Source organism: Arvicola amphibius, chromosome 6 (genome assembly GCF_903992535.2).
Source record: "Arvicola amphibius chromosome 6, mArvAmp1.2, whole genome shotgun sequence".
Taxonomy (NCBI): domain Eukaryota; kingdom Metazoa; phylum Chordata; class Mammalia; order Rodentia; family Cricetidae; genus Arvicola; species Arvicola amphibius.
The window spans coordinates 32,149,584-32,176,510 of record NC_052052.2 but is presented as its reverse complement, the minus strand read 5'-3'; the positions used below and the strand labels follow the sequence as shown (position 1 = coordinate 32,176,510).

Below are 26,927 nucleotides of genomic sequence, written 5' to 3'. Positions count from 1 at the left end.
AGGGGAATGCTTTCAGGGTTGCTGCCAATAGCTGAGTGGTAGGTAGGAGTGGTTGGCAATGTGGGTAGTGCAGCAGGATCCCGGCTCAGCCGCGGGTGGACATACAGACAGGGGTATGGTCCGCAGGCAAGGTTGCAGCCCTCGGTAGTCCATCTGGGGCTGGGAGGAGCACAAGGGCAAAGGAGTCCTCTCTGAGGACTTAGGGAGGATTTCCAGGAGGCTGGGCTCCACTTCTTCACAGGTGTCGGGAACCGTGGTCTTAGGCTGAGAGAGAGAGGAGCCAAAGGAGATAGATGAATCCCAGCCCTTGGGAGGCAGAGGCAGGAAGATCTCTGTGAGTTTGAGGACAGCCTGAATTGGAGCAGATCATAGGGCATGGGGTGGGTTGGGTTAAATAATATTTAGGCGCGGGGGTATCTCCTAGGGATAGTACGTGTCGAGGCAAAGACTGTGAACAAGTTGCATTGTGGGAACAAGAGTCAGTGGTGGTGGGGTGACTGGAGGAAGGGAGGGCCGGAGTGTACTCACAGGACTTAGGGCTGCAGTGTCTCTAAGGTACTGGCCTAGGACCCGATGTAGGTCTGGAAGGGAGGGCCACAGAGCATGCCTCAGTCTTCTGTAGAGAAGGAAGAGAGAGGAGTCTGACTTGGGATTGATTTGGGAGTGATGAAGAGGGCACCAAAGTGAGGCAGAGAAGCAAACCTGAAGAGACGGGGCATAGCCAGAGCATGTCGGCCTTCCCTGAACACTGCTGATTGGGTACCATTCCTTCCCCATCACCCTCTATCTCGGGGTCTGCTGTTCTTCTTAACTTACTGCATATTCATTGTATTTTTATGTTAGTTTGTCCTTCTCTTACTCCACCAGAACACAAGCTCTGTGAGAGCTGGAAGATTGTCTGTTTTCCACTTCTCGATCCCCGGCCTTGAGCCCACAGTAGGTGCCCAAGAAATTGCTACAGTGAAGGAGGAAAAACAGTGGAGCTTCTTGCAATGTGATGGCAGAAGGTTGTCTGGGAAGAGTACCAATTAAGGTGTACTGAGGAAACTTCCAACTTGATGACCCCAGATTTTCATGTTCAGGGGTTTCAGCCAAAGGTGTCCAACCTATTCCATGACCTTCACCCCCATCTCCGGGGAGAAGTAGATTTCTGATCTCAGAAAAAAAAAAAAAAGCCTGTGTGCCTATTAGCAATACCACTTCCTCTTCTCTGTCCACGTTTTTTTTTCCTTGTCAGATATGGCTACCTTGAATAGAGGCTCCATTCTAGTTTGCTCTTACACAAAGGCAGATTAAAAGTTCAAAGAAAGTCAGGCATGATGGCTCATGCCTGTAATCCTAGGACTCAGGGTGGGGCAGGGTGGGGGGCAAGGTAGGAGGATTGCCATTGCCATGAGCTTGAGGTCACGCTGGTCCATACGGTGAGTTCCAGGCCAGCCTGGGATACAAGTAAGAACCTGCCCCCTCCCCCCCAGAAAAAAAGCACAGCACTTCTCCGGAGTTCCAGAGAACCAAAACACACACTCTACACTTTGACTCCTGAGCTAGGTGTTCAAGAATCAGCAGGTTCTTGAACCAATTGAATGACTGAGGTGGTGCGGATTTTATCTTTAGGTTTACAATTTCTCCCCAGCCCTCACATAAATGAGTCATTCATTATGACATTTATTTAAGGGCCTTCTACTTGGCAGGCACTATGCTGAGGATTTAAAAATGACCAAGAAAGGTATGATGGGGAAGACGTGTAAAGGAATAAATGCTGGGCTGTGCGTGTAGGGCAGGGGCAAAGCCCTGCTTAGCGTGCATGAGCCCTGGGTTCAACACTCCTCGCACCAAATACATAAGACTAATGCAGGAAAACATTACGGGAGCACAAAGGACCAACCAGTGAGGGAAGGCCAGGAGAGGTTAAGAGTTAGTGAAGAAAGTTATTTAAAGATGACTGGGTAGTCAGCCTAAGAGGATATTCCAGGCAGCAGGGACATTGTGTGCAAAGGCGTTGAGCAGTAAAACAGCCTAACTGGGGGTAAGTCAGGACTTTGGCAAGGCTGATTATACAGGGTAAAAGATTTTGTAGAGCTTTGTTGGGTTCTATTCTGGGTAGCTACTGAAGGAGTTAGGCAGGTCACCATAGGCTAATGTGTATTTAGAGAAGAGGCACTATTTCAATGAGCCAGGCAGTGTGCTGGGCCAGAGAAAGGAAGCTTTGTTGGATTCCTTTCCTGAGGTGGACTGACCAGGCCTCAAGGCCAACTGGGTGAGGTGGGGTTGGGAAGACGCCCACAAGAACGCTGATTTGGGCCAAGGTTGGACAGTAGCCCTGTCACTGAGCATCTAGGTGGTGGGGCTGTTGAAAGTGTCCACAGAGTGGCCAGGCTGGAGTGTAAAGAGAAGGTGCCACTCCCAGAGGAGTGTGGAAGCAGCTGAAAGGGTGGGTGTGGATGTTCTGTGGGCCCAAGAGCAGTGTCATCAAGTGACTCTAGAATTCTGGTTCAGAGGCCACTGGCCTTGCAGAGACCACGCCCCATCACCCTCTCGGCAGGGCTGTACCTGTAGTGCGCAGGAAACTGCCACTTCAGCAGCCCCAGGCCCAGGAGGACACTGAGGCACAGCACCAGGAGCAGAGCAGTCACCAAGGAGATCCAAGCTAGGGGACAAAAAGCGTGTGACTTCGGTCGACCCTCGGCCCCGCCTAGGGGCGTGCCGGCTCCAGCCCTGGCTCCACCCTCAGCTTCCCAAGCGCCCAACACCACCCTGAGACAGAGAGACCCCGGGAGCTCCGAGGCCCGCCCATCGCCCCGAACCACGCCCTCTACGCGGCGTAGACCAGCTTCAGCCCCGCCCATCCTCACCGGTCTCGGAGCCAGTGTCCACCCTAGTTGGGGGAGACCAGGCGCTCCAGGGGCCTTGGTAGGTGGGGCCGTTGACCCTGGCGCGCAGCTGTAAGCTGTAGCGAGTTCGGGGACGCAGCTCCAGGGTCCCTCCCCGAGCCCCGAGGGACGGCTCCAGCACCTGAGAGGACAAGCGTGGAGCGGACCCTCAGAGCCACACAGACCGTGTCCACAAGTTCCGCACGAGGCGTGCAGGATCAAAAGCCCTGCCTGAGTTCACGCCTGGGAACACACCCCGGCACTCACAAAGCTGTGCATCCAGCCACAAGATGTGGGGACCCGGCTACGGGCGCTCACCACCTACACAGGTCATGCCTTGGATTAGAGACATGCTCGGACCCTCAGAGCCACACAGACAGTGCCACAAATTCTAGAGCGCAGAGGACGCCAGATTTGCGCTAGCTGCCGGGGGGCCACAAACACTATTTTGCACAAGCAAGGATACACTTAGCAAACATTTGAGTTGCTTAGGAAATGCCAAACATTGAGCTAGGCGCTAGAGACAAAGGTAAGTGAAGTGAAATACAGCTTTATCTGAAGAAGTAAGTAGGCAGATAATCGCAATTAATTAGTGCAAGGTACCATGGGAACACAATGAAACAATACTGCCTAGTTTAGTATGCCAAGAACACGGATGATCAAAGGGAAAACCAGGAGTGAAGCGTGTTTAATACGTTATTCAAATTACTTTTTGATAAGTAGGAGAGAGGGAAGTGAAAGGAGGAACCAAGGATGATTCTAGGCTCCGGTCTTGGGTAAGAGGTGGCTCCATGGTCAAAGAGGTGAGAGCAGTAATCTTGAAAATAAAAACTGCATATGAGTCTACTTTATAGAAAGTTTAGCTTCAGTCAGATGAGTAATGCCAAGATAGTGGCCAGCTTTGGTTACTATGCAGGGCCACTGTAGGAGGCATAAGGATCTAATGGAGTTTTGTATATGTTATATGTAGATTTGGGTAACTGACAAATTGGCTACATGTATGGGATACACATGAAAAATTTATGCTATATTTAAGGTTTGTATACATTATTGTTTATGAGCTATATCTAGTAAAAGTACAACTGGGGAGAAAATGAGTTTAGCTTCAATACAGTGCATCTGATCTGTTGGAGATGAAGTTGTTTACTAGAGTTGTCTGGTAGGAAGATACATATATGTGTGTATGTATATATATATACATATATGCATGTATATATGTACATATATGTACACATACATATATGTACACACACATATGTATATACATGCTAACTGAGATAAAAACAATGTTTGTGTATTGAGTACCTTTCTATATGCCAGGAATTTATATATTAAATTTTTTTAGATTTATTTTAATTGTATGAGTGTTAGTCTGCATATACATATGTACATCAGGTGTGTGTCTGGTACCCTCAGATTCCATGAGGAGAAACTGGAGATATGGAGTTATGTGGGTGCTGGGTTCCCTGCAGAAACAAATACTGCTAACTGCTGAGATATCTCTCTAGTCCTTATAGTTAATTTTTATTCAATTCCAAGACAGGTTTCTCCCCATTTCACTAATGAGACTTCAAAAGTTTAAGTAATTGGCATGTGGTGCTTAAATCGCTTTCTATGTGGGGTCTAGAATGCGAGGCTGTTAACATTTAATTGATGTATAGCCATTGAAACCGTAGGGTTTGAGCCACTCACCTAGGCAGAGCAGACATTATCTAGGAGAGAGCATTTTGGATGGGGTACTAGTAAGAACAACTTGTGTCATGAAAGAGTAGACAGGGGGAGTCAGGGGAAGAAGAGATAAAACTCAATCAGAGAGATAGGGAGGGGATGAGGGAGGCCACCAGCTCACAGACAAAGGGAAAGAACTTTTTATTAATGGTTCTGGGATGGAACCCGGGCCTCCTGCATGCTAAGTGAGTGCTATGCCACTGAGATCCACCTCCAGCATGGGGAGAGAACTGTTCAAATGGAGTAGCCCACGGTGCCACATGCCCACGAGGGAGTAAGACAGCAGCTGAATCAGTTAAACATAGACAAGTCCAGAGACTGATACAGAGACAGTGTTGGCATGCGGAATGCCATGTGTGGTGGTCCACAGGCATGCGTTGCTTTATGGTACCTTCCAGTCCTCGTGGCCTTCTCCCGTGTAGCGGAGCTGGTAGCAGGTCTCTTGAGCTGCCCAGGATGACTGGTGCTGCCACTCCAATTCCAGCCTCCCGCTGGAGACCTCTCTCCAGTGCAGGCTTGGGGTGGGGAGGAGCACTGCAGGGGTTTCAACAGGGACTGTGCTAAGCCCTTTTGTGTATTATGCCTCATGCCACCAGGGCCATGGGTCAGAAATGTTAAATAATAATAGATATAAAGACATGAGCAAAGATGAAAGAATGTAGTCTATAGAGTTCAAGTTTCAGCCTTCCAGTTAGACTTGGTGAAGGTGGGAATTATGTGGGGATACTTACCAGCCTGGTGGATCCAGAAAGGTGAGCCCAGGTAGCTGTGAATGTCACCATGGGCTGTGGTCACCTCTACAAGGATGTGAATAACACTGTCATTTTGTGGCTTGAAGTGGCAGCGGGAGAATAGTGCAGGCTGTGATGCTGGCTCTGTTTCTTCTTCTTCTTCTGCTTCACATTTCTCCCAGGTGGGATCTCTAAGAATCAATCCGAGAGAGTCACTGAGTCAGGTTTGCCCCAGACACCTCTCCATCCTCCCCAACACACGGGCACTGTGTCCTGCATGGATCATGACTGAAGTCCTCCCTCACTGCCTTGGGGCTCCAGGGCTCTCTCTGCCTTTGTGCCATGAGGTCTAGCCTCTTTCCTTGAGGAAAGGGCAGGCATGATATGTGAAAATAATGTGGTTATATGATGGAACCCACAACTGTGTACAAGCTTAATAACAGCATCAATGATAACAAGAATAATAAGACATGAACATAATCTATAGTCAGCACTCAGCCTCCTAGTTCATACCTTGGTCAATGGTGTGACTTCTCTCTGTTCTAGCTCCCTTCCTTTGAGGAACTGTTTTGATACCTACCTTGCAGGCTGTTTCCAAGATGAAAGAGACGATCGTTTTAGAAGCAAACGTATTTATATTTTCAAATTTGTTCTTAATCAGCAGCCTTCTGACATTGCTTCCAGAATTTGTTTCCCAAAACTGATTACTTGCTAATTACACCCAAAACACATATCACAGTGTGACCTTTGCTGTTGCCCTGTGAAGTGAAGTCACCATTGTCGCTTGCGTGGGTTAAAGTAAATTCTAATGGGTGGGCATGTTACTGCTTTTTTCCTCCCTCTTTCTTTTTCTTAAAAGACTGGTTCAAAAAAAAAAAAAACCAAACAAAAAATAAAAACAAAACACTGGGTCTCATTATGTAGTCCTGATTGACTTGGAACTTGCTAAGTAGGCCAGGCTGGCCTTGAATTTGAGAGGCACTCGCCTCGGATTACTGGGATGAAAGGTGTGTGCTTTTTGAGGCAGGGTCTCACTCCTAGCAAGGCTGGTCTCAAAGGCCTCCTCTTGATTCTAATCTCTTGATGATCTTATCATTCCTAAAGTGGTCATTCTTGCATTCACACATCTACCCACTTAATCAACAAATAGTTGATACTCAGGTGCCAAGCATTGTGCCAGGCCTGAACACTATAAAGATAAAAAGTAATCTTAAAGGTGCCTCCGTGTCAAAGGGCAAGTCACAAACACAAACAGCGTGTTCTCCTGTGTGGAGCACGGGCTGACAAGAGAGGTCACAGCAGAGCATAACTGGGCGGGAGGGTCAGGGATTGCTTCCTGGCGGGGACAGTGTTTACACTGAGGCTCAGACTATGAATAGTTAGGGAGGGGGACAACTGGCTATTCCAGGCACATGCTTTGCAGACATAAAAGAAGTATTGTGCTGTGGGGTGATTTTTCTTTTCTTTTCCCTGAGGCAGGGTATCACTGTGTAACAGTCTTGGCTGTCTTGGAACTTGTTCCATAGACCAGGCTGGCTCAAACTCACAGAGATCTATCCACCTCTGCATCCCGACTTGTGATAGGGGTGGGGTAATTGTGTAGTAGATTCTGGTTTAGAATGAGGGATGGTTTTAGGACCAAGAGCTTGCTAGTAAATGGTAAATGGGACTGCAGACCCTGTCATGGACAGCCTCTTTAAGGAGCATGAACTTTTGGGGGGATGGTAAGAGAGTCTCACACTACCTACTTCTGGCATGCCTGGAGCTAGAGGTGAGCCTCCTGCCTCAGCTTCCTAAGTATGGGGATTAGAGCAGGAGCCTGACCTTAATCTCATAGTTAGGAAAACTCTCAAATATCGTAACCAGGGAAGGGTCATACACGTTGTAATTCAGAAGACTCCTCTGATTGCTGTTTGTGGAGAGCATTTGGGAGGGGAGAGAAGCAGAGAACTCCACTAGGACATTGTCCTGATTTTCCTATGCAAAGTAGTGAAGGCGAGAAGACGGTGGAGACAGAATGAGAGAAAGGATGCAGGAAACTTCTGTTTTAACACGGCTATTTCTGATTAGACCTGGGGGGCAGGGGAAGGAAGAAAGTCCAGGGCGATTGAGGTGTGGTAGAATAGAGCAAGAGAAAATTTGGGTTAAAAAAACGGATTGATCCCAGCACTCGGGAGGCAGAGGCAGGCGGATCTCTGTGAGTTCGAGACCAGCCTGGTTTACAAGAGCTAGCTCCAGGACAGGCTCTAAAGCTGCAGAGAAACCCTGTCTTGAAAAACAAAACAAAACAAAAACAACTGATTGATTTTATTTGTTTTGTTTTTCGAGTCCGAGTCTCTGTTTTGCCTTGGCTGTCCTGGAACTTGCTCTGTAGACCAGGCTGGCCTCGAACTCGCAGAGATCCGCCTGCCTCTGCCTCCCCAGTGCTGGGGTTAAAGGCGTGCGTTTCTATGCCGGGCTTGATTTGCTTTTGTCACCTTAAATTCACCCATGGATTAGAGCTGCACCCTATGAAAATCTGTGCGACCATTTAAAAGAATAACTACTTTTTTTGTTTGTTTTTTGAGAGAGGGTTTCTCTGTAGCTTTGGAGTCTGTCCTGTCACTAGCTCTGTAGACCAGGCTGGCCTGAAACTCACAGAGATCCCCCTGTCTCTGCTTCCCAAGTGCTGGGATTAAAGGCATGCTCACTCCACCACCGCCCAGCCGAGCTACTTTTTTTTTGGACTGAGTTCCAAAAAATATTTAAGCAAAACAGTAAGCTAATGAACCATTTAGGGTTGTGGGGGGAATAGTTTGGTGGTACCTCATTTGCTTAGCCTATGATCCTGTCCTTAGCATCATAGAAACAAAAATGAGAACAGGGCTGGACAGAGTTAATCCCAGCACTCAGGAGGCAGAAGCAGGTAAGTTCAAAGTCAGCCCATGCTGCATAGCAATTGCCAGACCAGCTTGAGCTACATAGTGAGATCCTGCATCAAAATCAATCAATAGTATAGATAATAAATAAAAATTTCATGAATGTGAATATATAGTGTGATATAATTTATATTTAAAAATTAAACATTTTTATTTGCTTTGTTTTTCAGAACAGGGTTTCTCTATTATAGCCTTGGCTGCCCTGAAACTGGCTCTATAGACCAGGCTGTCCTGAAACTAGCTCTTCTAAGACCAGGCTGGCCTCAAACTCACAGAGATCCACCTGCCTGTCTCCCGAGTGCGAGGATTAAAGGCGTGTGCCACCACCACCCAGTTTACAGCAAAACTCTTCAGAGTGACTCTCGTTATTCATTTGTTGAGGGTTTTTTCTTGCATATGTGTCCTTGTGTATGTGTATACACCTGTGAGTGCACATTCATGTGAATGTGAATGCACATGAGGAATCAGAGGACATCCATGTGGTTGCTGGGAACCGAACTTGGGACCTTTAGACAAGCAGGCAGTGCTCTTAACCACTGAGCCATCTCTCCAGCCCTGTACTAAGGTTTTTAATTAAATAATCACAATAAGGATAAATGTTAAATTGCATCTGATATTAGTGTTTAAAAAGGAGAGACTGGGTGGTGGTGCACACCTTTAGGTCCAGCCCTCGGGAGACAAGGCAGGTGGACCTCTGTGAGTTCAAGACCAGCCTGATCTACAAAGCGAGTTTCAGGACAGCCAGATCCATTACACAGAGAAACCCTGTCTCACAAAAACAGAAACAACAAAACAAGGAAAGTTACATAGTAAACAAGCATGTATAAACATGCTAACAAGATGGTTCCACTGGTAAGGACACTTGCTGCCAAGCCTGACAACCCAAGTTCCATCCCCAGAACCCACATGGTGGAGGAATAGACCCGACTCCCTTACGTTGTCTTCTGACTTCTGCTGGCACACATGTGCCCTTGACCCCTGCAGCAAAGTAAGTAAGTTTTTTAAAAATGCGTAATTCTGCTATTGGACCTAATAAAGAAGGGGCGGTTTCCGGAAATCTGAAGGATAAGGGACAGTAAAGAGGAGAGAGAGCCAGATAAGCAGCCTGTCAGAGGTCAGCAGAGCAGGAAAGGAGCCTGTGCTGGAAGAGAGAGATCAGCGGAGTGTAGCATAAGACGAAGCTGAAGTCACAGGCACAGCGCTCCAGCAGACAGACTTCGTTAAGATCAGTGGGAACTTATCAAGGGTTTTAAAGCAGGGGGTGTTCTGTTTATTTCTGAACTTCTGGATCTCTCCAGTTCCTGTGTGAAGAACTCTTTCCAGCAAACGAGTGGGAGATGATAACCCCCCTCACCCACCTCCAGGACTGGGGATTGAGCTCAGGGTCTTATGCATGTCAGGCAAGCCCTTTATCAAGTAATCTGTCTCCCCAGCTTAATGGATTGTAATCGGGCAATGGCAGCGACACAACTTTGGGCACACTTAGTATGCAAAACCAACAACATGGTAATAGACTGAATTCAGAAAGGATGAAGGTTCAGAGGGGTGTTTGGGAGATGTCCCTGAAGGCCAGGTTGCGTTTTGGATAGATTTACTAGATCACAGATCACAGGATATTGCAGTACATACTTGAGTAGCAGAAGGTTGTGACCAGTAAGTTTCACAAAGCTCTGCAATGTGGGAGGTTAGCATCAGGGGGAGCAAACTGAAGGTAAATAGAATTGCCAAGGGTGTCCGACCTTTTGATATTGTGAAATGACCTGGTTACATAAAAAAAAAAAAAAACCCTCAAACTTAAGCGCCACATATTTGGGTCACACAAAAACTGCGTGTCTTAAGTAAGTTTTTGAGTTGGGTCAAGGTCATAGCTGTCCTTGGTCACATGTGGCCTTTGGGTCCTATGTTGGACATGCCTGCTAGGCCGTCTCAAGAGTCCAGATGAGATGATTAAGTCTGACGAAAGCAAGCCATTCCCAGCAGAAGTGAAGAGAGACAATGAAAACACTCATCGGAGTACGGGAGAACAGAGAACAGCGCCTGGAGGGGACCCACAGCCACGTTGACTTTCCGCAGGTTCAGGCTCACCCAACAGTTGCAGTCTTACCTGGCTGTGGGGCAGCATCGTGTCCTGCTGTGGTGGAAGAAGCCTTGGGAGCTAGTGTGGTCCCGATGCTGCCACTGGCAGATAACCTTCTTTAGATCCAAGGTAAAACACTGAAGTCCAATTGCCACTGTGGTCAAAGAAGAGGGCTGAGGCTTTTTATTCAGGAGCATCCCTAAACTGTCTCCACACACACACAGCAGAGCATTCTCCCCTAGTCTCTGCCTGAGCACAGCTGTCCTGTGCAATGCCAGGTTTGAGATCATCAGGAATGACCATGATTCCCAGCCCAAGTCTCCCTGGAGGTCTGTCTTAATCCCTTCCCCATCTCCTCATTCCTTTACTAACCCACCTGCATCTCCTGGAAGGTCCACAGTCACAGGAAGGGACCAGGGACCCCAGGAGCCACGAAGGGAGACCCCATCTGGTTGGCTGCGTAGCTGGAGCCAGTAGGATTTGCCAGGCTGGAGCCCTGAGATGAGGCAGCTTCCACCCTTCATTGTCAGAGATGGAGCCTGGGGGGGGGGGGCGGAAATCCCAGACTTGCTTCTCAGCTAAGACAGCTCACATACCTCATATTTGAACCATTGTGCAAACCTTGGCTCCTTGATGGATAGATACACACCAGAGCAGGGGCTGTGCTGACAAATTTTGGGTGGTGTTTAGGAATTTTTACAAAGTCTCGATTTGGAGGTCTGAAAGGCTTCATTATGCTAGTGTGAATGATCCAAAGTGGGAGACCCCTAGACAGGGCTCCTGAAAGCTAGTCAGAGTCTACTGGCCCCTCAAAGGCCAACCCTATTCAGGGTTCCCTAAGGATGACCTTTCTTTTTCAGGGGACATGTTGGGGTAGGAAATAGGAAGAGGAATAGAAAGCTAGAATACTTCTCCAGGTGGGGAGGTCCTCATGGGTCCGTGCTGTTGGGGCACTGTAGGCCGAACACATGGAGGTCGGTCATGAGCAGAAACTGGGTTCAGCATCCACAAAGTGGGGCAGCAGGTTTCTGTGGAGAGCAGCTGCATGACGGAGGGGCCAGTGGAGTTGCTGGGGTCCGCAGGGCCATAGCGGAGTTCATGCCTCAGGAAATCACTGATTTCAGGAGCAGGGGCCTTCCAGTGGATCTGAAGTTCCCCTGGTTGGCTCCCACCCCTGGCCTTGATGATACTGGGGGGAGCTGGCAGGCCTGAGGGCAAGACAAGGCACATCAAATCGCTGAGTGCCAGTCTATGGTTCAAGCCATGGACTGCAGAGAGGGCTGTGGAAGACTGAACAGAGCAACTCTGAACTAAAAAAAAAAGGCACTGGTTCTCATCTCCATGGAGGGGGTAAAGAGGGGGCTGCCTGTCCTCTTAGCCTCTTGAGAATAATGAGCTGACTATGGTGTAATGGTTCGCTAGATTTGTAGCTCTTAAAGAAAGCAAGGATCTCTTTCCATCCCTGTTTCCTTGTCGCCTGGCACACATCGGTGATCTAACTGTTGAACAGGTGAATATATGTATATGTTAATGAGAGGAGCAAGATATCCTTGATGTGAAATGATTTATGGGAGAAATCTAGTCCTGGGTGCCAAGGCTGGGAGGAATAATAAGGGCAGTGGTCTGAGATGCCTCTGGGAATCTCAGAGAGAAGGGTGCCCACATTGTCCCCAAAGACTACAGGTGAGCCTGATTCTGGGTGCTTTGGCAGGCAGCAAATGGAGGGACAGTGTGATAGCAATACCCTTACCTACACTGTCCACAAAGAGCTCCCGCTGTGTCAAAGTTTGGTTGAGGACCACATTCTTCAGCCAGAGGTGCAGCGGAAAGAAGAGGCGTACTTCATCCTGGGCTGGAAACCGGCACACGTATCGGGTTCCAAAGGTGGGCACCCTCTGGGAATGCAGGGGACATGCACGGGGATTCTCTCTGTTGGCACAGGAGAGGTTCTACCTACACAGTCATCATGCTCATCCCCGACAACCCAGGTTGAACCCATGCCCAATTTCTGTCTCCATTATTGCCATTTTCTTCTCGCTGCTTGCGGTAGGAATTCCATAGGGACTTGAGCTGGCCCATTTATAGAGTGGTGATGTATTGGGCATGCAATTGGAGTAATCCTCTGATAGGGCCAAAGACAGGGAAGCTAAGAGTGTGACTCAGCTAAACATAGGGACAGATAAATGGGGATCGGGGCTCAGTCCAGAACCTACCCTTTGTAGGCATACAGCAGCTGGTACGTCCCACTGGGTGCTGCCTCTTCCTCATTCCAGAAGCAAGTGAGGTCCTCAAATGTTTGGGAGAAGCAGTTCAGGGGCTCTGTGCCCAAGGCCAGCAAGAAGACATCTGAGAAACAGTTGGTGAGTCGGGCTCTAGATTCTTCCAGTCATGTTTGTGGGTAAGAGTAGGGGACCAGTGGGAGTCTCTTACCCTGTATCCCCTCCCAGGGCTCCCTTTGCCTGAGCATAGATAATCTCCACCCTCTATACACCTCACCTTGGTTGGTGACTTGTGCCTGGTTTGGAGGGACCAAGAGGAGGCAGGAGGTGACCATGAAGAGGGCCCAAGAGGGCATCTTCTCCCGCACTGTGTGCCTGCCTTAGCCCATCCTCCCTTCAGGAAGCTGGGCCCCAATCCCCTCCCGGGCCAGCCCCTCAGGTTCCTGTCAGATACAGCCCCACGTCCTGTCCCTGTCTCTGCCCCTCTGGGGCCCTTCCAGACCACACTGGGGCCAGGGGCCAGGGGAGGGGGCGTGGGCAGGAGGAAAAGAGGAATTCAAAAGAGAAGACATGAGTCTTTTCTTGGTAGGGACATGGTGGTATGTATTTGCCTGTGACTCAAAAGGAGGCACCATGTGGGTGCTTGCACTACCGTGGAAGAGCATATGGTCATCAGGACAGTGTTCACCATGCTACACGGGGTGACTCAGCATCCATACAGTAGCCTTATTTCCAACAGGAAGATGAGAAAGATGGGGTACAGCAAGGTTAAAAGGTTACTCAAGGTCACATATCCAGGAAGATGGAAGGTGCGGGAGATTACACTTCAGAACCCGAGTGCTCAGTAGTCATGCCACGCTCCGGGATGATCTGCCTGTCTCCCTCAAAGACGTGCCCGGTGGTGGCTATTTCCATCTTAACAGGTTCTGGGGCCCTGTGTATAAACAAACACACGCTCCTGGATAGGAATGGCCTGTCTATCAAAGGTGGTCTTCTCGGAAACCTTAGTGTTGTCTATAGACAGCAGTGACCGAAGCCCTGGCAATGTGTCAGGAATGCAGAATCCCAGGCCCTTTCCTCGACTCTCACAAACACTGCATTTACCAAAATCCCCAGATGGTTCAGTACACAATAAAGTTTGGAAAGTAGGGCCTTCAGTATTTCTGTCTGGTTTGCTCAGAATGAGGAACACTTGGGTCTCAGCTCTTCAGCTGTGCCTGCTTCATGCCATAGCAGGGGAGGGTATATGCTTTCTTCATGGGAGCCAGGCCTTCGGGCTTTGCTGGACCAATAGTTCTGAAAGCTCCTGCTCTTGGCTTAGGGAAGAGATGGATTGGAGGGGAGCAGCAAGTGACCATGCTAACACCACATTTGCCCCTTCGACTTCATCTGGGCTCCCAGGGGTGGCTCTGCAGACTAAGCGTTCTCAGTGTCACCTTCCTTTCTTCTTCCTTGTGCGTTAATTTTATCAAACAGAATTTTAGGAGCTGGGTATGGGAAGAGGGAAATCTTTTAGGGTTCCTCTACAGTCTTCTTTTTTTTTCCTGGCACCATTTCCTTGTCAGCTGTAACAATTCAGTTAGTCTGGCTTAGTCCTACTAGTTCCCAGGTTACAAAGGTCAGACGTCACACTTTAAATGCCCCCCCATCCTCTTCTCAAATATAGAGCTACCCAAGCTCAATCAAGTCATGTAAGAGGGGACACACATAATTTCTGTGTTCACATAGTCCCAGACTTTTGGTAGGAGGTGGATGCTGATGACTTCAAAGTCGGCTATGATTTCACTCCCGGGCTCCAGATTTGGGTAACCAACTGCTTATTTGGCTTCTTCTCTACTTGTGTGTCTATAATATTTAATATGCCCAAGCTGTGCTGCATGCCTATAAGCCCAGTGCACAGAAGGTAGAAGCAGGAGGATTGTGAGTTTGAGGCCAGCGTAGACTGCATAAGGAATTTCAGATCAGTCTTGACTGCATGGGGAGACCCTATCTTTAAAAGCGAAACATGGGAACAAATGGCCAGACTCCGAGTGGTTGCTTGCCAATAATCTCAGCTACTTGGGAGACCGAAGAGGGAGGATCACTTGAGCCCATGAGCTTGAGACTAGCCTTGGCAGCATAGTGAAAGAACCTTTATGGGGGCGGGTGGGGGGGCGAAGTCTCGTGTAGTAGAGCACATCTTTAATCGCAGAACTTGGGAGATAGAGGTAGATGGATCTCTGTGTGTTCAAGACCAGCCTGTTCTACAAGTAAGTTTCAGGCCAGACAGGGCTACATGGAGAGACCTTGTCTCAGAAGGAAGGGAGAGCGGGCAGGAGGGAGAGAGGTAGGGAGGGAGGGAGGAAGGGAGGGATGGAGGAAAAAAGGAGAGAAGGAAAGAAGGAAGGAAGGAAGGAAGGGAGGGAGGGAGGAAGGGAGGGATGGAGGAAAAAAGGAGAGAAGGAAAGAAGGAAGGAAGGAAGGAAGGGAGGGAGGGAGGGAGGGAAGAGGGGAGGGAGAAGGAAGAAAAGAAGAAAAGAGCAAGGTCTAGATTCTGGTTCTTATCCCTAACCCTGTGCCTTTTGTTTCCCTATCTCGCCGTCTTTGTAAATGGCATCTCCACCTACTCAGTGTTTAACCCTAAACATTAGTACTTGATTCTTTCCTACACCAATTAATTAGCAAGTGCTGTGACCAGAGTCTGCACACTTTGAACCTCTCCAAACCCCTCATCCTATGTTTGGCTCACTGCACTGTGATCCTTGGCTCCGCTCTCTCCTATACATCGGCATGGCAGGCAGATGCTGTTGTGAGAATCACCCTTGGGCAATTAAAAGAAAGGAAATTTTGTGTTGTTTAATTTATTATTAGCTAGTGAGTATAAAATGTATGTGTCATAGCATGTATGTCAGGTCAGAGAACAACTTTTTTTTTTTTTTTTTTTTTTTTTTTTTTTTTTTCGAGACAGGGTTTCTCTGCAGCTTTAGAGCCTGTCCTGGAACTAGCTCTTGTAGACCAGGCTGGTCTCGAACTCACAGAGATCCGCCTGCCTCTGCCTCCCGAGTGCTGGGATTAAAGGCGTGCGCCACCACCGCCCGGCTCAGAGAACAACTTTTGAGAGTTGGTTCTCGCCTTCTACCGTGGGATCTGGCATTTGAAGTTGGGCCATTAAGTATTCCAGGCAAGTATTCTTGCCAGCAGACCCATCTCACTGGCCCTAGATTGGTATGTTTCACATGCCTATCCTGTGTCTCCACTCCTCATTAAAATCTCCAGACAAGTTCCCAGTAGCATTTGGAATACACTGCAAATGCCTCCTGATGGCACACCAGGTCCCAGCCAAATGGGCACGTGCAGACTTGAACTTCACCTCCCTTCGTTTCCTTCTTCATCCCCACCAGCTGTCATAGCCTGATTGTGGCTCTCGCCTTAACCCCAGTCCATCTCAAGCTGTTTGCAACACTTGGTATTCCTCCTTCTGGTCTACAATGTCGGCTTCTCTTGGTTTCCCATCCTGTAGCATTCTCTCCGTGTTCTCCTGAACCTTCTTTTTTTCTTAAGTCTTGCTGTTTCCATGTATCCTTGCTTGGCTCTTTGTGTTATCTGAGTAATCACACTGCTTCAACTCTTTCTACAAACCAGTAGCTCCCAAGACCTCATCAATCTTAGCTGCTATTGAACATCTATCTCTGTTCGTTCTTCCTTGGAACTTCAAAGCCATCAGGTCCCAAGCAGAAATGTTACCCTCATCTGCCCTGTGAGCCTCTCTTCTTATTTCTTGCACCTCCTATGGGCTAACTGGGTGTCTGAGCCTTAAACCCAAGAGTGATTTGTAAGCGGAGTCTGCTCTTTTGTTCCTGGCCTCCTAGAAACGAATAAACACACAGAAACTATATTAATTATAATACTATATGGCCAATAGCTTAGGCATATTCCTGGCTAACTCATATTTTGAATTAATCCATTTCTATTAGTCTGTGTATGGCCACGAGGCTGTGGCCTTCCAGTAAAAGTTCTGGGTGAACATCTTTCTCCTTCAGCAGCTATATGGCATCTCCTTGACTCTGCCTACTTTCTCTCTATGTATCTCTATTCAGATTTCCCGCCTGGCTGTACTCTGCTAAGCCATTGGCTGAAACAGCTTTATTTATCAACCAATAAAAGCAATACATATACAGAAGGTCATCCCACATCAGTGATTCTTACATCTTCCTTCTCGCTCTACTCCTGCGTCCAAGTCCCTACCAAGTTCTGTGACTTCTAAGGGAGGTGGTACACTAAGCATAGAGTCCACCGGGACTCTATAACTGTCAGAGAGCTGAGATGGGGGCCTTTGGTTCCTGCCTAGGAGGATGTTCAACTACCTGTCAATGTCATTGTCCTTTTTCCTCTGCATTTGTGCAACTAGAAAGAGCTACTGTCCCCAGTCCTTTATTGTAGAGGTCCAATGCTAGCCCAGATCCACAGTTATTTCTCTTGATCAGACTCCAACATAAACTATCTTTCCCTGGACCAGTGTGGAGGCACAGAAATAAAGACACAACTCTCATGGCTTTATAGGCAGGGAGATCCTCAGTAGTCCCTCATGAAGTCTTGAGTTCACATCCTGAAGAATTTTTCTTGTTTATTCTCCAAACAGTCTTTATACCAAAACTTAACTTAGGGGAAATACATTAGCATTCTGTCTCCTAGGTAACCAGGTAAATGGCTTTCAGTCACATCCACAACAACCTGTCTGCTGTGTATACTAGTTGTCACATAGGTTTGAAATAGCATTTCTATCAGGCATCCTCCAAATTATAAAGAAGGAGCAACAACATCCTGACCTTTTGTTAGGTTGCGAGGGCCTGTTTGGTAGGCTACGTGACCATCCTCAGATGGGGCCTATGGCTTTAGAGCCTGGATGCCACATCATATAGAAATATGGGCCTACACTTCATTTCTGTAGAAAATCAAGCAGGAGCTGGCACATGCCTAGGACAGAGGAAATCATGTAGTTCTGCCTCATTTGGTTAAAAAGTCCTGAAGACTCCAAGGTCCAGGACAAAGCAGCAGGCTTGGCTTACATAAGCTGGTATTCGGGCTGGGGAGATAGTTCGGGCAGTAAAGAGCTTGCCATGCCAGCCTGATCACCTGAGTTTGATCCTTAGACTCCCTGTGAGAAGAGGTGGGTGATCTAGGTGTGGTGGTTCATGCCTTTGATCCCAGCACTCAGAAGGCAGAGGCAGTAAGATCTCTGTGAGTTCAAGGCCAGCCTGGTCTGAAGAACAAGTTCCAGGACATCCAGGACTGCATAGAGAGATTCAGAAAAAGTCGAGTGAGATGGTGTATGTGCATGCTTGTAAACCCAGTACCAAAGATGTATTGATAATAGATCCCTGGGCTACTAGCCTGATTTACTTGTTAAGTTCCAGGACAGTGATAGACCATGTCTCAATTAAAAAAAAGTGTCATGTCATATAAGAAATGACACTCAGTATTGTCCCCTGGTCTCCAAATGCACACACAACTGCTATTTAATATCTGGGTAGCTATGGCTCAGAGAACTGGAATTGCTGGTTGTGCATTGGCCGGGACAGCAGTGTACTTTTAAACCAGTCTGCAGAGGAGGGTGTCCTCTTCATACCACTTGCTGTTTTTTTGTGGCACAAATCCTGCTGCCATAGACAGTTTGTGGCTCCTAAATAAGATGCCATTGAACAGAGGGTTTGAAGAGAGTTGGCTCTGGACCTGTGTTCTTGCTCTTTATCTCCCAATTGATTCAGATTTCCCAACCTCTGCCAGTTTTAGCAAATCAGAAAGTCTGGATTCAGGTAGCTCTAGGCTCTAGGATTCTCCATCTCTCCATCTCTTTCTCAACATTGTCAAACATCCTTTTTGAAATGATTCCATTTATTTATTTATTTATTTTTTGGTTTTTCGAGACAGGGTTTCTCTGTAGCTTTGGAGCCTGTCCTGGAACTAGCTCTTGTAGACCAGGCTGGTCTCGAACTCACAGAGATCCACCTGCCTTTGCCTCCCGAGTGCTGGGATTAAAGGCGTGCGCCACCGCCGCCCGGCTCTCCATTTATATTAGAATATTAGAATACTCTCCTTGATCAATGTCATCTTATTTGTTTCAAATTGTTGTTTGCATTTGTGTGTGCCTTGTGTGTGTATGTGTATACACGTTCCTATATGTATAGTTACATATGTGTGCATGTAGAGAGTCTCAAACTTGATGTTGGTTATCTACCTTGGTCACCCTCTGTTGATGTAAATCACAAAACAATCCTATACCCTCCGTTTGATTTGTTGAGGTAGGATCTCTAGATGCCAATCCCAGTTAGTCCAGCTAGCCAGTTTTCCCCAGGGATCCCTTGTTTCTGCTTCTTAAGTGCTGGGACTATAATACCCATGCCTGTACAGGCTCGTACTTGGGTTTTGGAAACCTGAACTCTAGTCCTTAGCAAGGGTTTTAGCCACTGAGCCACCCTCCTAGCCCAGGCAACATCATCTTAAGTTTGCCATTCTGGTTTTATTTGTTTTGTTTTGTTTTGTTTTTTTTTTTGGTTTTTCGAGACAGGGTTTCTCTGTAGCTTTGGAGCCTGTCCTGGAACTAGCTCTTGTAAACCAGGCTGGTCTCGAACTCACAGAGATCCGCCTGCCTCTGCCTCCCAAGTGCTGGGATTAAAGGCGTGCGCCACCACCGCCCGGCTTAAGTTTGCCATTCTGATAATCTACAAATGGTGTCTTGTTATACCGTGTCTTTTCTGAGGCTCAAATATCCTTAGATTCTTTCCTTGCTTAAAATATTTCCAGGGAGTGCAAGCTGGTACAGCCCCTTTGGCTGTGTGGTGATTGCTCAGAAAACTAGGAAACAACTTTCCTCAAGACCCAGAAATATCACTTTTTGGGTATATATCCAAAGGATGCTCAACCATGCCACAAGGACATGTACTCAACTATGTTCATAGCAGCTTTGTTTGTTATAGCCAGGACCTGGAAAGAACCTAAATGCCCTCAACCGAAGAATGGATAAGGAAAATGTGGTCCATTTACACAATGGAGTACTACACAGCAGAAAAAATAACAACATTTTGAAATTTGCAGGCAAATGGATGGGACTAGAAAACATCATTTTGAGTGAGGTAACCCAGACCCAGAAAGACATATGTACTCATATGTACTCACTCATAAGTGGTTTTTAAACATAAAGCAAAGAAAACCAGCTTACAAATCACAACAATGAGGACCCTAAGAGAGATGTACATGGATCAAAACAATATGGGAAGTAGAAAAAGACAAAATCTCCTGAGTAAATTGGGGGCATGGGGACCTTGGGAGAGGGTTGAAGGGGAGGGGAGCAGAGAAAAATGTAGAGGTCAATATAAATCAATTTGAAAAAATCTTTTCAGAGCTCCCCATAGTCTTTAGGCTTGTCCTTCCATGCAGGAACCCGGGGCCCTTCTCGCCTTCGCATCTCCCAGAGTTGGGATCTCTCCCTCCTAATGTGCTATTTTCTAGTCCCTGAATCCATCCAAACGGAGGACTCCCCTCATTGTCACGGCTTCCTCAGGCACAGAGCCTCCCAACTCAACAGCTCACAGGGACTTTCTTTGTGTTTTTAGACCTGTTCTTGAGTTCAGCCTCTTGGGAGTCCTTTCTTGTCTTCCAGCAGCTTGTAATGAGGGGACAGACTAACTAAAAAAGAGGGAAAGCAAGATGGATCAATTGAAGGCACTTGTTATAAACCTTAGGGCCTGAATTAGATCCCTAGGGCTCAAGTGGTGGAAGATGTGGTGGCATTTAATTTGTATTTTAATCTGCTTGACGATCAGAGAGTAAAACAGCCCCACTGGCCAGCCTTACAGACCAGGCAGTGTGACACACACCTTTAATCCTAATAGCAACTAGTTGCCATAGAAACCAGGTGGTGCATGCCTTTAATCCCAGTGGTGCACACCTTTAATTCCAGCCCTAAAAGGGATTTTAGGATGGGAGGAGACAGATCTCAGTCTCAGTCCCATTCTGAAATTCCTGGGGACAGGAGACTGAGACTGAGGTAAGAGAGAGTGGCCGGCTCTTTTGCTTTTCTGACCTTTAGGTTGAACCCAATTTCTCTCTCTGAGTTTTTATTAATTGTGCTTCAGAAAGGAGAAAACAGACTCCCACAAATTGCCCTCACTTTCACTTGCCCACTATGACTCACAAAAGTGGGCACCCACAAATAGATGTTTTTTAAAAGTGCGTGTGTGTGTGTGTGTGTGTGTGTGTGTGTGTGTGTGTTTTGGGGTTTTTTTGTTTTTGTTTTTGTTTTTGTTTTTTGAGACAGAGTTTCCCTGTAGTTTCTAGAGCCTGTCCTGGAACTAGCTCTTGTAGACCAGGCTGGCCTCAAACTCAGAGATCCACCTGCCTCTGCCTCCCTAGTGCTGGGATTAAAGGCATGCGCCACCACCGCCCGGCTGTATGTGTGTTTTTTGTGTGGAGAGTTAGCTTAGCAGTTAAGAGCACTTGTTGCTCTTGCAGAGGACCAGGGTTTGGATTCCACCATCCCCGGAGTAGGTAAAAACCGTGAGGTTGTTCCAGGGGATCTGGTATTCTCTTCTGGCATGTACAAATGAATAAAAAAAGAAAATCTTTTAAAAAGAGAGATTCAAGTTCATACCCTTTTCACGATCGCCTTTCCTGTGCGGCCAAGAGCAATGCGATAGGTCTTGTTCTAAAATGACGAGGACATAGTTTTGGTAGGAGGCCATAAAATAGATAAATATACCGAACCGGGGGACAGAGGAGAGGGAGAGCCAGGCTGAGGAGGATGGGCAGTAATGAGACATTAGTCGAAGCCCCACCCTTTAAACAGTGGTGCCCACTTCTCAGATTAAGCTCACTCTCTATTCTGTGACGGTTAGCTTCCCTGCAGCATGTCCAGTGAGTGTGTCCCATGCCCCAAATCTTACATCCTCAGCAGTTTGGGAATAACAGAAAAGGCATCATGGCACCTGTGGAGCTGAGAGGATGGCAGCCATGGAAACTTTAGGGAGAGCATGAGTTCAGATTGAGAATGGTGAGGATGTGAACCCAGGGAGGTCTCTGGTAAAAGCAAAGGGGCAGGGAGCGGTACCTCACATAGGTGCTCGGGAGATCCAAGTGGAAAATCTTGAATTCGGAGGCCGGTCCAGATTACATTGCATGTTTGAGGTACATTGCCTGTCTATACAATGAGCTATAAATTTAAAACGATTTTTATTTATGTATATGTGTGCATATATGTGTGCTCATGAAGTCCAGATGAGCGTGTCAGACCCCACAGGACTAGAGCTATAGGCAGTTGGAAGCCACCTGATACAGGTGCTGGAAACTAAACTTGGGTCCTCTATAAGAGCAACAAGTGCTCTTAGCCACTGAGCCATCGCGACAGCCCTGGATATAATTTTTAAAACGACCCCAAAGAGCTGCTAGCCCTGAAAACCTTGAGAACACATCTTTCCCTTTTCTGTCCCGGTAGAACTGCGCCTCTGCGGGTGGGGGAGGGAGGCGTGTGCTCTGTGCCTCTCGCTTCTGGTTTCAGTCATTTGTCACACCATTTGGTGTCACACCATTTGGTGTGCCTTGCCTGCTGGGGTGTTTTGATATGTGAGTTAACCGGACTATCTCACCACCCTAGCTAGAGGACATCCCCAAGAAGGAACTCTACTGGGGTTAGGACAGTGGAGGGTGCTCTTCCTGGTCACTCCCTCTCTTATCCTCTAGCTTCCAGAAACAAACACTTCTCCCTGACAGCACTATTGTGACACCCTGTCCTCCTCTTTTCGGAAGAGAAGCCAGGTTCAGAAGGAGTAAAGGAGTCGCCCAGAGTCATTGTGAAAGGGGACAACTGAGACTTGAATTGAGATCTGTTTGTCTCTAATGGCTATTTTTTTTTTTTTTTTTTTTTTGGTTTTTCAAGACAGGGTTTCTCTGTGTAGCTTTTGTGCCTGCCCTGGAACTAGCTCTTGTAGACCTGGCTAGGCTCGCTCAGACTCACAGACATCCACCTGTCTCTGCCTCCTGAGTGCTGGGATTAAAGGTGTGCACCACCACTGCCCAGCCTAATGACTAGTTTTTTTTTTTAAAAAAAAAAAAAAAAACAAATGTTATTTTTAATTATGTATAGACATGTGTGTGTCTACATATTGATGTGTGCATGTGAATGCAGGCGCCCAAGCTGGCCAGAGGCATGGAATCCCTTCAAACTGGAATTGCAAGCTGACTGACAGGGATGCTGGGAACAGAATTCTGGTCTTCTGGAAGTACAGCAAGTGCTCCTAACTGCTGAGCCATCTTTTCAGGCCCAAAAGGCTATTAAAAAAAAAAAAACTTACACAGATTCCTTGGCCAAAGAGCATCTTGTAGCACTTTACTGTGTACTCCTTATTTATCTAGAATCATGTACTAGGCATGGGGTCTTCTTGAAGTTGGAGGCTGAGTCTAAAACCCCCTCAGAAGGGCTGTGATGTTAGCAAGTGGGGAAGTACCCAGGAGCATCTCCAAGGGAGACGGCTGGATGGGTGCAGCCTGGACAGTCGGCTGTGCTGTCTCCTGTCCTCTGCGAGACATTCTGGCTCCTGAGCTGCCCTACTTAGGCGGCTGCTCTGTCACCTCTGAATCGAAGGCCCAAATCCAAAGAAAGAGGAGACTGGCCCACTACAGCAGCTTCGGGTTGCCAATGGAAGAAGGCCTGGGTGAGATAAGAGATACACAGGCCTGCGGAAGGAGCCTGCGCTGCCCAGAAGGCCTTGCAGGAAATCGCCCCCTTCCTTGAGGGCTAGAGGGAGTGAATGACTCAGAGCAAATTGGTTTGACTTCCGTATTTTACAGCCAGGACTGGGGTGAGACCTTTCGACCAGGTGCCCATCAGCCTCGCCTTTCCCAGGGGTCTTGGTCTGTCTAATAAGACTTTTCTTCTGGCTTTTTCCATTGCTTCTCTGGAATCAAGGTAGCACGACTGGCTCCGTCTCTTGTCCCAACTCCTGCCCAGGCCACGTCCTGTGAGACCAGGGCCAGGAGTGGAGTAGAAGGACACGAAGCGAGAGTGGGTGGGGCAGTTGAGACAGAATTTATGGCTGTGTACTGTGCTCATCTTTCTCAGTGGGGGCTGTGGTCCTTAGAGTCCATAGGGGGAATGGAGGACTCTCCTACGGGAGAAAGGCGCCTTCTTGACACCCTAAGATGTGCCGCAGGCTTAGTGGTGAATTTGTAAATGCACTGGGCCCGGAGCAGCTCTCTCCCGCTACGCCAGAGAAGAAGCTGAGAGATCCTCCGGAGCCAGGGCCTCTAGTTCAGAATGGCAGCCTTGCCACTTACCGTCAGGTTTTAAGTCAAGTTGCTTACCCTCTCAGACCCTTCTCTTCTACACAGTAAGGGTGATGGAAATACCCCCCGGGTGAGCGTGTTGAAGACCCAGAAGACTTAATGTGCGCAGAGTGCGCACCGTACCCAACCCGGAAACACGAAACCATTGTCTGTTTTAATTCCTTTAGTGGTAGACGTGGATCCAGTCCTAGACTCCTCCCTCGGCTCCTACTCTCGTGGCCAGCTCCCGCCCACCCTCCACCACAAGGGCTTCTTCTGGCTCCTTCCGACCACATACCCTCGGGTTCTCTGCACACTTGGTTTCACGCCCGCTTTCACCGATCTCGTTGCCACTACTCTCTAATCCTTTGTGTAATTACAGTCAATTATCTATGCTTATTTGCATACATAGGCATGCACACGTGCCGCAGTGCAGGTACAGAGGTCAGAGGAGTCCTTTCTCTTCGCCATGTGAGACCCAGGAATTGGTCTCAAGTGGCCAGGCTTTGGTGGCAAGTGCCTTTACCCAGTGAGCCGTCTAACTGGTCCTCTATAGCTTCATTTTTGGAGACAGACTCTCTAACTCGCCCTAGCGCTCACCCCCAAGGCTAGCCTGGCTGGTCATCAGGCCCCAGGGACCATTCTGTCTCTGCCTCTCCAGCAGTGAGGTTGTGGTGTATACTGCTACACCCAGACTTTTATGTGGGTGCCGAGTATTGAACTCAGGTTCTCAGGCTTGTGCTGCAAGCCCCCTGGGCTCTCTGAGCTTTGTACCCTGCCTGTCCTTGTATTTGTACCACACTGGCTTGGTTTTTGTTGCTTTACGGTAAGTTTTGAAATCTGAAATTGCAAGCCTTCCAATTTTGATTCTTCTTTTTGTTTCAACTATCCTGGATTTGTTGCAATTCCATATGAATTCTAGGATACGTCTGTTTATTTCTGTAAAGAGAGTAATCGAGATTCACCTTCACCCCTTACTCTATATAACCTAACAGGTGTGTGCTTCACCTTTACCCCTTACTCTATATAACCCATGTGCTACAGGGCAGCCAGAGTGATGCTTCAAAAAAAATTTAAAAATGCCAATCTTGGACCAGCTGGATGGCTCAGTGGGTAAAAACACTTGTTACACCACCCTACCAACCCACATGTCACCCCCAGAACCCATTCAAGGTGGAAGGAGAGAAATGCCCTCTGACCTTCATGTACTCACCGTGGCACACTTGCCCACACACATATCACGCACACACAATAATAATAAAAATAAACAAAATGCAAACCTGATCCAGACACACCTTTACTGACAGCTCTTAAAGATTTTATTTATTTATTTAGGTTTTTTTTGAGACAGTGTTTCCCAGTAGCTATGGAGTCAGTCCTGGAACTCACTCTGTAGACCAGGCTGGCCTCAGACTCACAGCAATCCACCTGCCTCTGCCTCCCGAGTGCTGGGATTAAAGGTGTGCACCACCATCTCCTGGCTAAACTTTTTTTTTTAAATTTATGCGTATGTGTGTGTAAGCTGTGCATGTGTATGTTGGGTGCTTACAGAGGCTATAAGAGGGCATCGAATTCCCTGGAACTGACATTCCAGTAGCTTTGGGCTGCCTTGTGGGTGCTGGGAGTCTGAGTTAGGTCCTCCGAGTCATCTCCCTGCACTAATTTTGTTTTTGCCTTTGCACGAGCTGCTCTTGCTAACAACCCATGTCCTTGAGGCTGCCTCTAAAGCCCAAGATGGCCTGGCCTTTGTCACGACTTTGATGGAAGAAGGCCCTCTTTGTTCCAGCTCTGGGAAACTAGACCAGGACAACCTTGAACTTCTGACTCTCCTGCCTCTACCTCCGCGGTGTTCGAATTGCTGGTTTATAATACCATGTCCAGGTCTACAGCGCTGGGAACTGCAACCAAGGACTTTGTGTGTGCTAGGCTGAAACTGTTAACTGAGCTACATTCCCCAGACTTGAGCAAACTTTTTTTTTTTTAAAAAAAGATATATTCTATTTTAAAAATTATGTATGTGTGTGTGTCTAGGGTGGCAGTGAGGTGTGTCATGTGGGTGCAGGTACTTGTGGGGTTAGAAGAGGGGGTTGTATCCGCTGGAGTTGGAGTTGTAGGCACTGGTGAAAGGTCCGATGTGCGTGGTGGGATCCAAACTCCCATCCTCTGGAAAAGTAGTGCATGTTCTTAGTCATTGAGTAGCTCTGAAGTTTTATTCTAGCACATTCCATCTATCCTACATTAGCTTCCCATTTACTACAATGGATTTCTTCCTCCTGATTCATCTCAGGCTCCGACCATTCAGCTCTGTTCAGCACAGATCTTGCTGTCTTTTGATATTACACCATCAGCGGACAGCACTCAACGACGCACGAGATCCAGCTCCAGGACTGCGGAAGATCTCATTCAGTACCAGCGACAACAAGGCGAGGCGTCTAAAGTCAACTCCTTTCTCAGGGGAGGAAAACAAGCTCAGGGAGGTTAAAAGATGCGATGAAGGCCACACAGATAACGTGTGCCCTGCAACTCTTGAGCCCAGGCCTGCAATTCTAGCATCTGTGTTGTTAACCACACTGTCATTCCAGGCTTATGTCTTTTTCAGGGGGGGGAGGAGGGTGTTCATCTGATTCACTGAAAACAAAAATTCCGTTTGTTTCCTAAGAATCAGTGGGAGAGACATCTGAGGACAGTCCTGAGCAGTCAAAGGAAAAGCCAGTTGGAGGCCACACATCATGGATGGGGTGGGGATGGGACTCCCTTTCAGCTAGGAGAGAAACACCTCCCCCAGCACCAGCACGAAGGAATCTACCTCATCTGGCTAAAGTTGGGAGGTGCCTCTGCCTCCCTCCAATTAGCTGTCTGTAAGCTGGTGACCTGCCAGGGAGGGATGCCTGGAATCCAAGTGCAAGAGGGGAACAATGACCCCAAGTCCAGCCACCATCTGTCTGAGGTAGGATGTCGCTTCAAGCTGAGCCAGGGTTCAGCCAGTCCTGGCATGGACTGCTTTGGGCAGAGCAAAGATTCTGAGGCTGTGGTGACTCCTCAGAGATGCAGGGAGACACTCTGGGAAGGAGGCTGGGAAGCAGGAAGGGGAA

At 47.8% G+C, this 26,927-nt stretch overlaps 1 protein-coding gene across 3 annotated transcripts; it reads right to left on the bottom strand.

Moving 5' to 3' along the window:
* Positions 1-12: 12 nt before the first annotated feature.
* Mpl (MPL proto-oncogene, thrombopoietin receptor) lies at positions 13-12,899 on the bottom strand. Of its 3 annotated transcripts, none has more exons than XM_038334965.1 (12): positions 12,821-12,899; positions 12,538-12,670; positions 12,075-12,253; positions 11,234-11,532; positions 10,701-10,863; positions 10,352-10,478; positions 5,330-5,520; positions 4,990-5,132; positions 2,853-3,012; positions 2,551-2,647; positions 529-616; positions 13-264 (listed from the first exon to the last, which is right to left on the bottom strand). In XM_038334965.1, the coding sequence occupies exons 1-12, from the start codon at positions 12,897-12,899 to the stop codon at positions 13-15; spliced, it is 1,911 nt and encodes a 636-aa protein (XP_038190893.1). The 3 variants fall into 3 exon arrangements, with proteins under 3 accessions (XP_038190893.1, XP_038190895.1, XP_038190896.1); XM_038334967.1 differs by having other exon boundaries at positions 11,234-11,352; XM_038334968.1 differs by lacking the exons at positions 13-264; positions 2,551-2,647; positions 2,853-3,012 and having other exon boundaries at positions 551-616.
* Between the last annotated feature and the right edge of the window lie 14,028 nt (positions 12,900-26,927).